Raw genomic sequence first — 15,303 nt, forward strand, 5'->3', positions numbered from 1 at the left:
CTGACCAGTATTCCTCAAGACTCCCAAGGTCATCAAAAACAAGGAAAGTCTGAGAAACTTAACACCCAAGAGGAGGCTAAAGAGACACTGACAACCAAATGTAATGGAGTATCTTGGAAAGGATCCTGGAAACAAAACAAAAAAAAGGACATCAGGCTAAAAACTAAGACAATCTACATAACATACAGGCTTTATTAATAATAATAGGTAATATTGGTACATTAACTGTAACAAAGGTACCCTACTAATGTAAGACGTTAATAATAGGAGAAACTGGGTGCAAGGTATAGGGAAACTCTCTGTACTGTCACAATCTTTCTTTAAATCTAAAACTGTTTTCAAAAATGAAATTTGTTTTAAAAACAACTATTTAATATATATATGCATATATGACACTCTAGCAAACGATGCACCTGAAATCTTACTCATATGAAATTTAATTCCTATAACACACACACATCAATGTGTATATGACAATAAAATTTCTCTTTTTTTCCATGCAAAGACCCTAATAAAATGAAGAAATACATTTCCTGAACTGCATTACTGAAGACAGTTTGTGATGACCTTGAAGGGTAGCAGGATACGCTACCCCAAAATATATCCCTTCGGCATAAGGATTGTTTTGATCTGAAGGCAACAGGAGAAGAAAAGCTCTCTCCTCTCCCATTATTTGCCCAAGAGCAGTACACAAATTTTTTAAGGTGCCTCCTCTCCCCTTTCTACCAGGAAGAACAGGAAATAATCATCGGAGACAACCCTAGACCCATATCAGCCCAGAGGCAGTACCAGAGGAATCTATATAACAAACTTCGCTAAAACTAGCTCTTATCTACCATCATCTTGCCATATATTTGCCTTCCCAGAATTTGCTGCCCTGAGAAGCTCAAAGTTTGCCATTTCTCTATAATATTATCGTTCTTTTGTTAAGATGCTACATAAACCCAAGTTCTAACCACCCCTTTGAGTTACTCATCACTGGGTGCGTAAACTTCTGCTGGCTTTTTTCTTGTCAATTAGTCTTTTGTCAGTCTAATTGACAGAGCCCTAGCCAGTGAACCTCAAATGGGTAGAGGGAAAAGATATTTTTTCTTCCCCTACAACCTTAACTCCCACTGATATACCTAGAGTACCAGTTCTTAAGAAATTTCTTCCCAGACCTGGACACTTCTTGCATCTCTAGCTAGGAAAGATGAGCCCGTGAGGCAGAGGAGCCCTTGTGCAGCTGTTTCTGTGATTATAAAACAAACAGCTATTCTACTGTCAATGAGCTATATGTTGAAGAGAAATTACAAGTGACTCACTTGCTAACAAAAAGTCTTGGGTTTTAAAAAGCAGCTTCCCTCATGGTCTAGGGAACAAGGAGACGTTCTTTAACCCAAGCGTCCTACAGCCCTGGTGTGTGCATATACGTAGGTGTTCAATTCATATGTTTAGAATTTAAATGAAGAGAAAAAAAATGTGTTTTTTCCCAAACTTGGCGGCAAACAGATAATTCTACCGTATCATTCACCCTAAAAGGTTGATGTGAGTTTTATTTTTCCTATATAAAGATTGAAAAAAAGCCACAACAATAAGACAAGGCCTCTCGTGATTAGCATACGCACTGCAGAATAGCAGACGTTACAACGTATCCTAAGGACAAAAGAAGCTGCACAAATTGAATACGCCAGCTATGACCACCCTGGAACTCAGTTTTGCCAAATGTTTGAAGCACAGGAAATGACTTGAGCCACTCTGTATTTCTTTCTTTTTAAAGCATGACTAAAGGTGGAGTCTTTCAGATGGGAGGCAGGTAGCCCATTACAGCTATGCCCATCGTCTGCAAATTTCTCCATGAGATTGCTGTGTACATTAACCCAGAGAGTTATTACTTCAATTACCTAAAGTAATAGGTTGATGATAAGACCCCTATCTTACCATCAACTTATGACTGAGTTATTTGCAGTCGTCCAGACTGTATGGTCTAAATTAGAGGGGCTGAATAAGGAATTAGAGGAAATATCAAAAATTTAAAAAAATCTCAGTGTGATATTGTTTCACATTTTTTATTCTCTGGATTATAAGCCTTGTACTCCTGCTTTCATCCTACAAATATTTATGAGTGTTTTCATCCAATTCTCATTCGTAATTACGGACACCCCGAACATACTAAGGGGGCATGGAAAATTTTTTTTTAAAAATTCAAGTAATCTATAATCATTTAGTGGATTAATTTTGTCAGAAATTGTAGCATTTTGTAATTCTGTAGAAATTTGCCTAAAGGAAAAATCAGGAATATTTTTGGACAGATATTGTACCTATGTGTGCATATATTTATTTCTGAACAAACAACCATTAAATCATTTGACAGTTTATTCTGGCATAGGACTGAAGGTCATATGCTTAGCCTCAGTGTGTGACAGTTGACTTTCTTTTACAATCTCTGACAACACCATTAAAGGATTCCAGCTGTGTTGGTCACAAATTTATCATCAGTGACAGAAAAACAAGTCAAAGTACAAGCAGGTTGGGCCAATAACATCATGATTTGCATATGCATGGCAAGTCTTTTCAATCCTGCTCCCTTGTTTCTATTTGTCATGTGCCCAGATTACATTGCCACTATAATCCTAAATCATATCAAGGATATACAGAAAGGGAGTGGCTTTCAAATGGTTGTATATATGAAATACACTTTGTGTAAACGGCTCCTGGAATTATCAAAATAAACTAAAGATGGATGACTCTTTTGTTCTGGCCAAACTTCATCCTCCCAGAACCCAGCTTAGAAATCATTTCCTCTGGAAAACAAATAAACTATCCTCCACTTACCCACCTCCTCAGATAATCTGTTTCTATTGTGCTACATAGGAACTCTGTACTTTCTGTTCAGTTTTTCTGTAAACCTGAAACTGCTCTAAAAATTAAATCTGCTTGGGACTTCCCTGGTGGTGCAGTGGTTGGGAATCTGTCTGCCAGTGCAGGGGACACGGGTTCGAGCCCTGGTCCGGGAGGATCTCACATGCCGCGGAGTAGCTAGGCCCATCCGCCACAACTACTGAGCCTGCGCTCTAGAGCCCGCGAGCCACAACTACTGAGGCCCGCGTGCCTAGAGCCCGTGCTCCGCAACAAGAGAAGCCACCGCAATAAGACCCACACCACAACGAAGATTAGACCCTGCTCTTCAGAGCTGGAGAAAGCCCGCGCGCAGCAGCAAGGACCCAATGCAGCCAAAACAAATAATTAATTAATTAAAAAAAATTAAATCTATTCACTTTAAAAATGTATTGCAAAATAAAATGTGTAGGGGTCAAGATTTTGTTTCATGTGACCGAGCCATATCAAATTTTTTCTCAAACGTTACAACTGCCATTAGCGTATTTAAAAACTCCAATGTCAGCATATTAAGATTAATTTGGCCAAGCTGTAGTTTGAATGTCTCAGATTCTTTACATTTCTGACACGCTGCCAGTAATCATTACTTGGCAAAGCAAGTCTCTCCTTAGGGAATCTTCCCTACTTCTTCTTCTTCTTTTTTTTTTATACAGCAGGTTCTTATTAGTCATCTATTTTATACATATTAATGTATATATGTCAACCCCAATCTCCCAATTCATCCCACCACCACTCCCTGCCACACTTTCCCCCCTTGGGGTCCATACGTTTGTTCTCTATATCTCTCTATTTCTGCCTTGCAAACTGGTTCATCTGTACCATTTTTCTAGAAGGAATCTTCCCTACTTCTAAACATACTTTTCTATCTGTCAGCAGCCTGCTAATGTTTAAAGTATATTAGGTAGAGTTCCCTGTGCTATACAGTGCAGGCTAACACAATATTATAGAGCAACCATACTCCGATAAAAATTAATAAAAAAATAAAAATATAAAGTATATGTGCACACAAGGGAAGAGTTTCATGTTTAGTTATAGTAGTATTTATTTGAGGATTCTATGTGAAGTTTTTATAACGTGTATAATAAACTTATTACACTAATAGATTATATTCAAATAGTATATTTTTGACTCAAATCTATAGTGCCGAGATTATTTCCTCGATCAAGATAAATCTTTAAAAGACTGCCCCAATATATACTTTCAGCTATTGTGTACTCAATACTATTAAACTCAAAAATACTGAAATAATTAAATTAATTAAAATTATAATTTATCTAGAATCTCTTATCCTTCCAAAAATATTTTAAATTACACAACTTCCAGACCAGGTGTGAGAAGCTGAGAAGATAACAGAGGACATTCCTACCATTAAGGAATTTACACTTTCTTGAGTGAAAGGGACCAATGAACAGACAATTATAATACAGTACAATTATTTCTACAGTAATGGATAAGTTTAAGATTTTTAGTGAGTAAAAATTGTTCACATACCTATTGCTTTTATGCCAGTCTGAGAGATATTGCAGAGTTAAAATAGACAGGATAAGAAAAATGATTAGGAAAGGAAAGAAAAGGTGGAGGAATAGTAAGGATATGATGATGGTCTCTGACTTGGGGAAGTGGGGCGATGAAGACATGGTGCGTGGGAGCAGGACCGGATTCTGGGGCCTGTTGGAGGTGAGAAGGGGAGAGTGATCAATGCAGATGGAATTGCAGATGCAAGAACCGGGCTTTAGATTTGAGAATGGTTTGCATTTAGACAAAACTGACGCCAGGAAACGAATGTGCATAACCAGCGAGTCTGTGTAACGTGTGAAAACAAGAGAAGGCGTTAGCATTTAGAAGTTGACATCAACAGGTTAACAGAAGAAGACCTTGCAAAGAATCCTGAAAAGACTCAAAAATTAGAGAGAAAAAAGCATAGAGTGCAAGGTCAGGAAACTCAAGGCAAGAAAATGTTTCAAGAGGTAAGTGATAAAGAGGGTTAAGTGGGGAAGAGAAGTAAATGTGATCAAGACTGAAATGTGCTCGGGCCTTGCGGTGTGGGTACTATTATCATCTTAACGGAAATGTAAGATGGTTCTGTTTCATCTGCCCACTCTCAGTGCCCAGCTCACTAAGCACCATCCATTCACTGATTCAGAAAATATTTATTAAGGGCCTATTATGTCCCAAGAAATGCAGTTCTTTCAAAAGAAAAGGTGAGTTTTTTCAGGTTTGGAATATATCAAAGACAAAACACACCCAACTCTTTGCCCTTGTGGTGTACCCATTCCAGAGGTAGGGAAGACAGACAATAAAACATACATATATTTTTTAATGGATTGAAAAATGAACAGAAAGTGATGGATTTAAGATAATGAATATATACCAATATGAAAATACGTTAACTAAATATGACAGCAAGAGATTTTTTTCTAATTCAACAGAAAAGAAACTGGAAAATTTTCGCATAGCATTGATGCTAGCAGAGAAAGAAGAACTGAAAATAAGGGGGAAAGGAAGCAGATAAATGGTGAATTAGCATTGCTATGAAGAGGGAAAGGACTAGATTTCAAAGTACAGATGGAGAGATTAGACTTATACCAAAGTGACTTTGCTAGCATGATTTGGATACAAGGAGAAAGGAAGTAAAGTCACAGGTAGGTTGATAATATTAGAGGAAATTCCATTTTATACTTTCAGGGAAAGTAAAAGGTTTCCTCCTGACAGTGAAAGGAAAAGAATAGCGATAAAGGGGTTAGAAGAGAATTCGAACGCTTGAATTATATAATTACCATCGGGCATGAGAGAGAGGACAGCATTGTTAGAGTTTATGATTTGCCCTCATAGCACCCTAGCTGCCTGAATTTGAAAATAGAGAAGCTGGATAGTTGTGTCATTATAGGTCCAGTATACGGACAATGGCACAAAGGTTACTGGCAAGAAGGTAATGCACTAGTGGGTTGTGGGTTCTAGAAAAGACGAGGAACGGGGAAAAGCAAGAGAGGCCGGATAGGCAAGAAGAATGCCCAAAGATCTAGAGGTGCAAGTTTGAAAGCCTCGTGAAGTCCAGCTTATCGATTCTTCATTTCATGGATCATGCCTTTGGTGTTGGATGTACAAAGTCACTGCCAAACCCAAGGTCAACCTAGATGTGCACCTATGTCATCTTCCAGGAATTTTATATGTTTGCATTTTATATTTAGGTCTGTGGTCCATTTTGAGTTCATTTTTGTGAAGGGGTACTGTGAAGGTCTGTGACCGTTCATTATTTTTGCATGTGGATGTTCGGCTGTTCCAGCACTATTTGGTGAAAAGACTATCTTTGCGCCATTATATTGCCTTTGTTCCTTTGTCAAAGACTGGCTAAATATAAAGATCTTCCTCGACCTATGATGTTGTTACATCCTGATAAACCCATCATAAGTGGAAAATATCATAAGTCAATAATGCATTTAATACACCTAACCTACACCTTAGGGGGACATTGTTCCCTCCTCTCTGACCCCATTTTGGCCAAGAAGACCCAGTCTGAACCTGCTGTATAAAAAAATAAATAAAATAAAATTTTAAAATTAAAAAAAAAAAAAGAGCCAGTCTGGATATTGCTGGCAACTTGCAAAGAATTTTTTCTTCTCCCAGTTTTGATCTACTTTGCATTGCTGACAAATGCCACCTAGGAAAGACTACAGAACTTTGTGGTTCTCTTCTGTGGCCTGGATGCCAGGGGTTTTTGAGGATCCAGAAGTCACCCTGAGGAGGGGGAAGTTGTCATGACAACCTCTAGTGGTTTGGGGAGAAGGATGAATTGACTCCCTTTTTCCCAAGAGATGTCACATAACACCCAGCACATAGAGGGGGAGCTGTTCCCAGGTACTACAAAGGAACATGCACCCTGATGTCCAGAATTTGGTTTGCTGGAGTCACTTGTGGTAAGACTACAGGGGCCAAGCTGAAACCATAATTTGTACAGAGACACTGTGTGTGATATGAATCACACAGGGTCTGGAGGAGACTGTACCAAACTAGAGAGACAGTGCCTTTTCTGAAGGTGCATCCCCAGATGTCTTGATGACTACGGTTATAAGAGATGAGTGTGTACATATCACACTGGGGCATTTCCTGGAGTTGAGGTCATTGTCAGAGCAAATAAGGGTTTGTTTACTCCTGTAGCCTATGAACTGTTCACCTCAAGGCTATTACTGCACAGACAAGAAAATGAAAATAGAAGAAAGGGAAATCCTATAGTCTTTTATCATCCAGCCAGAGTTTTGTCGACTCAGATAGAAATGATCTTTACGCTTACCAATGTTGCCGGCCCCTAAGGAGGGCTACCCTTCCCAAGGCATGGAGAGACAGAAGGTCAAGTCAATATAAGCGTGAGAAATCTTCCAGTTTCTGGAAAAAAAAAAAAGAAGTAGATCCAAACTTTTACTGAACCATTTTTTAAAAAAGTTCTACTGACATCTGACAAACTATAGACTGCACATAATTAAAGTGTACAATTGGATTTGTATGATGTACATATAAACCCATGAAACCATTGTTAACCATTCTAATGAACACTTCCATCACCCCTATATTCACCCTGTGCCCTTTGGTAATCTCTCCCTGCCCTCACTGACCCTCAGGGAAACCACTGATTTACTTCCTTTGACAGTAAATTAGTTTGTATTTTCTAGAATTTCACGTGACTAGAATCATAACATGTTTACTTTTTAAAAACAATCCTGGTTTCCTTCATGCTTCATAATTATTTTAAGATTCATAAACACTATTTTTGTGAATAGTTCATTATCTTTATTGCCGAGTAGTATTCCACTGTATGGATACACCAGTACTTGTTTATCTGTTCAGCTGTTAATGGACACTGGGGCTGTTTCCATTTTGGGGTTATTGCAAATAAAGCTGCATTTTTTTTTTTTTCTGGTACGCGGGCCTCTCACTGTTGTGGCCTCTCCCGTTGCGGAGCACAGGCTCCGGACGCTCAGGCTCAGCGGCCATGGCTCACGGGCCCAGCCGCTCCGCGGCACGTGGGATCTTCCCGGACCGGGGCACAAACCCGTGTCCCCTGCATCGGCAGGCGGACTCTCAACCACTGTGCCACCAGGGAAGACCTAAAGCTGCAAATTTTAAACGTACAATTTGATGTTCTGATACATGCTTAAACCCTTGACACCAAAGGTGTCCTCTGGCCTTTTAAATCCATCCTAAGTGACTAATAAAATTATTGGTACAAGGACGTATCCTAGCTTTTGGAGGATATTCACATGGAGTGGATAGTCACACATCCATACAAATAGCCAGGAATGTGCTATGAAGGCTTAGTCCTCACTGTATCTCACGGCTATTCTTGCTTCACTGGTGTCCACCACGTTACGGGGTTATTTTACTTACAATTCCAAACACCCTGTCACTTAATGCATAACCTCTTCAGAGTGCATTTCTAAAATATAATTTCATAATCTTTGTAACTATCACACAAAATAAAAATATTTAAACTATGATCAGAAATGGATACGGTGAAGGAGCTGACAATTCATAGAATAAAAAAAAGTGACCAGTAAACATATGAAAAATATCCAACTACACTAGCAATAAAGATATACAAACTCAAATACAGCCACCGATTTAAATTTTTTGCCCACATTTGGCAAGCCAAGGAGAGAGGCCTCAGAAGAAACCAAACCTGCCAACACCTTGATCTTAGACTTCCAGCTTCCAGAGCTGAGTGAAAGAAATATCTGATGTTTAAGCCACAGAGTCTATGCTATTTTGTTACGGCAGCTGGAGCAGACTAGTACGCTATGAAAGGTTAGAAACATCTCACCTGTATTCTGGAGCCGAAAGTTTACCCTCATCAGCATTGTTTTTCCATTTTTACCTGTCTTTTATCTCTAAATCCAGAAATAAATATGAACATCAAGGAAGAACCTAATAACAAGGATTCATTGGTCAAAGTATGCACGGCAGGTCCTGTAATGGGTGCTTCACAGAATGCCAGTTTACTCTGCACCTAACAGTCCAGGGCACTTTGGGCCATAGACATTGAGTAACCAGGCCAAGATCATACCATCAGCACAAAGGTGGGGACGGCATTTGAACGCACATCTGTCGAAGAGCTGAGTTTGCTGGAAGGAGCAGAGGCTTGGGTTTGAACCCAGGTGTGTTGCTAAATCTCAAAGTCTGACCTTGGGAGAGATTACTTGTCTTCCATGAGCCTCAGTTTCTTCATCTGTAAAACGAGGGGAGTAATATTTACTTTGCAGGATTGGAAAAGGGATTCAGTGAGATAACATGCAGAAGAACGAGAACATAGTAGATATCCCAAAGTGGTCAGCTCCTCTGCTGTAGCTTGCAGAAGCAAAGCCGAGACAAGAATCCTTGACCCTGGTGTTAGCAGAAACTACCGTATTTCAACAGGGCTTTTTGGTTTCAATACGGAAAAAGCCTATTTCTGTGTTGCTTTATATGTGATTGTTTAAAAATTAAACAAGCTTTTATCTATCAGGTGACTGATCTGTCACAGGTAGATCAGTCACCTGATAGACTGGGGCCCTCACAAGCTGGGGCCTGTGACTAGGTACATTTTGGGATGTCTGTGCTCACCCCTGGGCACAGGACAAAGGAAAATCAAGTGGAAACTGGCCTGTCTTAACAAGTCAGGGCTGAGCTACAAGCACTAGTGTGTGTGTGAAAATATAATGTGATCAAGGAATCCTGATTTGAATTTTAACTTGAATTTAAGTCTGTTTTTAACTTGTGTTTCTTAAAGAAATCACTATTCAATCATGGCGAAAAGTACTGCTCCGCTACAATTGTCTCAAAAAATAAAGAGTTTAAGAAAAAGAAGAAGAAGGAGTACCACTCAGGAGTCAGCCACACTTGGAGTCAAAGCCAGCCCCTTCTATTTTCTAGATAAGTGACCTTGGCCAAATCCCCTAACCTCCCCAAACCTGTTCTCCTCATCTGTAAAATGACCACAATAATAACCACCTCACAGTTTGGTAGTGAATAACAAATCCAATTACATATGTAGCATTTATTTAATTCGGTATAGTCTCTGCAACAACTTTATGAAATAGGTACTATCGTCATCCTCATTTTCCTGATGAGGAAGCTGAGATTCAGAGAAGTTATGTCACTTGCCCAAGGTCACACAGCCAGTAGGCGGTAAAGCTGGATTCCAGAGGCTGTGCTTTTAGCCTCTATGGGATGACAGTCCCTGAGTAAATATCAAACACCTGCAATTGCATCAAAGGAAAAATAATCCCTTTGTTTTTAACATCTTTATTGGAGTATAATTGCTTTACAATGGTGTGTTAGTTTCTGCTGTATAACAAAGTGAATCAGCTATACATAAACATATATCCCCATATCTCCTCCCTCTTGCGTCTCCCTCTCACCCTCCCTATCCTACCCCTCTAGGGGTGGGATAAAAATAATAAAAATAATCCCTTTTAATTCGACTGTTAACTTTTGTTTTCATTTTAAGATAACTTTGTACAACAAACTAAATAAAACATAACCTATAAATAGGAATACTTTCACAAAATTATATGAATGATGGTTTGTTTCAGATTTAACCTAGTTTTAGCTAAGAACTATGTTTTTAATTACACAAATTACATTGACGATAGAATTATAGAGTTAATGTAAATGAAATTAAATAATGTTATGAGCACGGAAGATGAGAAATGTTTATCAAAAAACCACAGAGGAATGGGGAATTTGTTTACTGGGTAAAGAGTGCTTCTTTTGGTTTTCAAATATACTATACATAATATCCTTTAGATATTTTAAAATCAAAATGTACATTTAATATAAAATATCAAAACATTCTTCTTCCAAACCGCCATACCCACGTATTTTTTCCAGTCTTACTTTTGTTATATAAAAAGGTAATCACAGTCTATGGGAATTTTCACCATTTTCCATCTTCTCTCAAACACATATCTTATATTTATCTGTTCTTTTCTTTATTCAACATGTATTAAGCACAGACCCTGCCGTGGGTGCTCAGGACACAGCTTGAAGGCACTCAGGGACAGGAAGGTAATTACAATAATGTGAGTGACAAGTGTTTCCACTGTAGAGTTCTCCAGCTCAGTGGGAAGACAGGTGAAGAAAGCAGGAGGGGACTATACTCAGGTGAGCAGATACTGTATGGCAGAGGCCTGAGCCTGGACAGTGGGATAGGTTTTAACTGATGTGGCTTCCCAGGCTGTAAAGAGGGGTTACAAGAAAGATATGGGGAGTGGCATGCCCTCTATGCCATGCCCTGGGGTTGAGATAGTTTAAGGGTTTTAAACATCAGAATGTCTAAACACGATCAGATCAGTGTTTTAGAACTTTTATTGGGAGGAGTGTGGAAACCGAATTGGATCTAAGAAATCTGGGGGCAAGGAAATCATTCAGGAGTCTAACTGCTGCTGCTGTCACAGGAAAAAGTATAAGGGTCTGAACAAAGGCAGTGGCCATGGAAACCAACGGGAGGGAAAGGGGTTGGGGGTAGATCCCAGTCCTTCCTTTGTGCTAATAAACCTGTTTCTCACATTTTTCTCCATCTCATGTGTATTATTTGTTAAGGACCCAGCAGTAATTAGTTGAACTAATATTGTTATTATTTTGTGCCAGACGTAATTTCATTGTTGCAAGAAATCTGAGGCACAGAGCAGAAGCGACTTGCCCAAGATCCCACAGCTGGGCAGGAGCAGAGAGACAAGACCCGAACCAGCTTTGTGTGAATCCACAGCCAATGCTCTTCCAGTTCACCCACCCACCCCCGTACTGCTTCCTGTTTCCGGTTTTGCTCTCAGTGACTGGCAGCCTTTTAACCTGAATCCGTCCCCTTCCTTTCTTAAAAGAATAACTTATTGGCTTACTAATCTTTCCAACTACTGTCCAATCTACTGCTTTCCATATCATGTTGGTCTGGAGCCTCTGCAATATTCATCTTCTCATCAGACATTGTTTTCCTTAAATTTCAGCCATTTGGTTTCTGTGCCATCTAAACTTACTGACGTTGGCTACTGTCTGGAAAAATTCAAAGTATTTCTTCATCCTTCCTTCCCTGCACTTATCAGAGTACTTTGTGTTAGTAACAACTCCTTTATTCTTGAAACTCCTTTCCCCATATGTGCTGCAACACTTTGCTTTCCCAACATGTCCCTGGGTCACTCCAGAGGCTCCTTCTCTGGCTCTTAAGGTGTTCTTTCTTGATAAAGAAAAACAGTTCCTTTTCTCCTTCTATGTTCTGTGCGTGCCCCTTGAGGTGTTGGGTTTTCTTCGGTTTCCTATGTTTGTTTGAATCCTCTGCTGTTCTCTTTCAACGTGAAGACTTGTTTCAGTGATTTACTGACAACATACGTTTCACACAACCTCCCCAAACATTCCTGCCCTGTCAGTCACCTCGTCTGCCGGTGATGAAGAAGTACACAAAGGATTCATTCTGCTGTGTAAGCTTTCTGCCTGACCCCCACCTCCCCAGGTGCTTAAATTTCTTTGATCATGAAAATAAATGCCAAGCAGGTATTAAGCTTACAGAATTAGAATTGAAGCCTGCAGGTGAGAGAGAAAGACAGACAGACAGACAGACTAGGTCAGCTGCATATTCCCGGCTGAATGCATCTCAGTTCACAGCTCAAGCTCAAGTTCCTGGAGGACCAGGAACCTCCGTCCCATACTTAACTCAGAGCCTCCAGAGCTAGTATGACTCAACCAGCAAGCATACCATTGAACCAGCACGCCACCAGGGTGACAGCGAGTCTGGGAGTCCCGTGCAGTCAGTGATGACAATTCTTGCTGGGCACTCTCCGGATGACCCAGGATTGATACTGATCTGAAACGTAAGTGCCAATAAGACTCCTATTTCCAAGATTCAAGAGTTCCAGCCTTGAAATGATAGGATCCAGGGGTTTCTGTTCCGAGCACAGTGCACCTTTCATCTCCAATATCTATACAGGTTTGTCCAAAACACAATTAAGAAAGAAAAACAAAAACCCCAAAAAACCCACAACGGTGTTCGTGACCTCTGCTCCCTCCATCCCCACCCCAATGTCCAGGAGATGGGAATTCAGACAAAAACTTAGACAAAAAAGCAACAGCCCTAAAATTGTGCTTTACTGTTTGCTGGGTTTATTTGTGGGTTTTTTTTTTTCCCGGTTTTATTTTTCTTTGGGGTGGGGGGTGGGGGAGGAGAGAGGAGGACCTGGGCGCAGAGGAGGAATCCAGGCTCTCAAGCCTCTCCTCCACCCTTCTTTTGTGGGGTGGTCTTCAGCGCACTGAAGGGAACACTTCTTGGGGAGCACCCTTTCTGCTTGGTGCCTCCCACCGCCAGTCAGGCAGCCACAGGCAGAGGGGAGGCTCTGATCTGGGCTTGGCTGCGAGTCAGGAAGACAAAGATCGCGGAGCCGGAGCGCTCAGGGCCAGGTGACACAATCGTGGGTGCCCGGCGCTGCTTGACAGCTTCATCCCCGCCCACTGGCAGGAGAACGCGGACGGGCAGCACGCGAGCGCGCAGGGTCCTTAAAAGCCGCGGCCGCGCGGAGACGCCGAGCTCGCCCACCGCGCGCAGGCGGCGACATGCACGTGAACGGCAAAGTGGCGCTGGTGACCGGCGCAGCCCAGGGCATCGGCCGAGCCTCCGCCGAGGCGCTGCTGCTCAAGGGCGCCAAGGTAAGCGAGGCAGGGCGCACGGCGCGAACCTCGTCGGCCCGGGGCCCCGGGGGATGGGAGGAGCGACCGAGGCTGAGCCCCCGGTGCCCGCCGTGCAGTCTCCAGAGCTGCCCAGGCTGGCGCGCTCGAGCGGACCTCGAACGCTCCGGGAGAGATCCCGAACTGTAAACTGCCCCATCTCAGGTCCAAAAGAGGAGCGTCCTGTGGTCTCTTTATTGTTGGTCTATTTCAAGAGCCGCGCAGGATCTCGATTCCTCTCCTCTTGTCTGTAGGTAGCGCTTGTCGATTGGAATCGTGAAGCAGGTTTAAAGTGTAAAGCTGCCCTGGATGAGCAGTTTGAACCTCAGAAGACTCTCTTCATCCAGTGCGATGTGGCCGATCAGGAACAACTAAGAGGTAAGGGCGGGGAATCCATCCATCCACGCAGAGCGTACCTTGAGTAAGCAGCAACAAGAAGGCAACTCCCGGCCAGAGATCCAGCCTGGGGCGGGCGGGCGGCCGGCTATCTCCTGGAGAGCAGCTACCTCTGAGCTGCAAGAGATAGCTGGGACTGTTACGTTTCCTCTGACGTCTCAGTAGCCCTAAAAGCTAAGGAGCAAGAAAAGCCAAGCATGCTTGAGAAATCCTTTTATTTTAGTCCTTTGTCCGCACAGAATGTAATCAAGATTCCTTGGTGTATTCCAAGACGGTGCTGCTACAGTAATTATTAAATGATTGAACTTGCAGATGGAACTGGGAAAGACAACGTAGGCTAGGCGAGTATGGCAAACAACTTCTCCCAGAAAGCTGGAAGACACAGAGTCCAATGACAATCAAATGTGGCAGTGTTTCCCTTTGGAACGTACTAGAATGAAAGGTCAAGGGTTGTCATCACAGACGTACTGGATACTTTTAACCACATGCTCTCTCTGGTGTTTCCCCTATGAAATGATATTTTAAAAACAATAATAGCTGTGCTGTAGTCTTAGAATTGCAGAAGAAAAGTTTCTACCAGACTTTCCTCCATGCTTTCCTGTTTCCGTCTACTCACTTAAAATAGACCAATCTAGTTGTGAAATATCAGGGACCCAATTGGTGTAGACAATTAACAGATTTGGTCATATAGAAGCCCAACAGATCTATATGAAAAACATACATGTTTTTCTGGGGGAAAATAAAATATTTGTATTTCACAAAGTTTTTTTGAAAGACTAAGTAAATTATTAGGCACGTCTTTAGTCAAGGGACCAAAAATATCTTCATAAAAGTCACTCTGGTACTTCTGTTCTTAACGTGGATGTGTGTTTTTTCGAAAATGTTGGGCTGTTCTGTGAGAGAGTGAAAATGGAGCTCTATGTTAGAAGGAAACCAACTGCTGTTCAGGGAAACTGTTTTGAAGGAAATTATATAATTAAAATCCGAAAATGTTATAAAGACCTATAACATGGATTACAAGCACGAGTAGAAGAGACCTGTAAACATAGTGCTAGTTGCTGGAGGATAAAGTTTTGCTGATTGCACAGGATAGTTTTCATCAGGGATAAAGTCGTGTCAAATCCCAACAGCCATGCTGATGGAATAGGGAACAGATTCCCTATAGATCATCTGAAAGCTATTTCTGTCTGAATTTATGTAGTTTCACAGGTGACATTTAACCTTAATTGTTTTGCTTCCCAGTATTTAAAATTAGTACCTTGACTGTAAACACATTCCTTAAGGATAAGTGATTGTGAAGGAGGAAACCAGACACATAATGAGTGACCAGCAGAAGGCATGTTGGTCGTGAGA

General features: G+C 41.2%; 1 protein-coding gene across 2 annotated transcripts in view; it reads left to right on the top strand.

The window, feature by feature from the left end:
* Positions 1–13,191: 13,191 nt before the first annotated feature.
* The window catches only part of HPGD (15-hydroxyprostaglandin dehydrogenase), a 29,516-nt gene continuing 27,404 nt past the window's right edge, over positions 13,192–15,303 (top strand). The window contains exons 1-2 of one of the 2 annotated variants that reach the window (XM_024750532.1): positions 13,192–13,536; positions 13,809–13,932. In XM_024750532.1, coding sequence (XP_024606300.1) covers positions 13,444–13,536; positions 13,809–13,932 — 217 coding nt within the window. In that variant the 5' untranslated portion in view covers positions 13,192–13,443. The remainder of the gene's footprint in view (positions 13,537–13,808; positions 13,933–15,303) is intronic. The other variant, XM_024750530.1, reaches the window with a different exon arrangement.

The sequence above is a fragment of the Neophocaena asiaeorientalis genome, unplaced genomic scaffold (assembly GCF_003031525.2).
Source record: "Neophocaena asiaeorientalis asiaeorientalis breed wild unplaced genomic scaffold, Neophocaena_asiaeorientalis_V1.1 scaffold180, whole genome shotgun sequence".
Classification (NCBI taxonomy): Eukaryota; Metazoa; Chordata; class Mammalia; order Artiodactyla; family Phocoenidae; genus Neophocaena; species Neophocaena asiaeorientalis.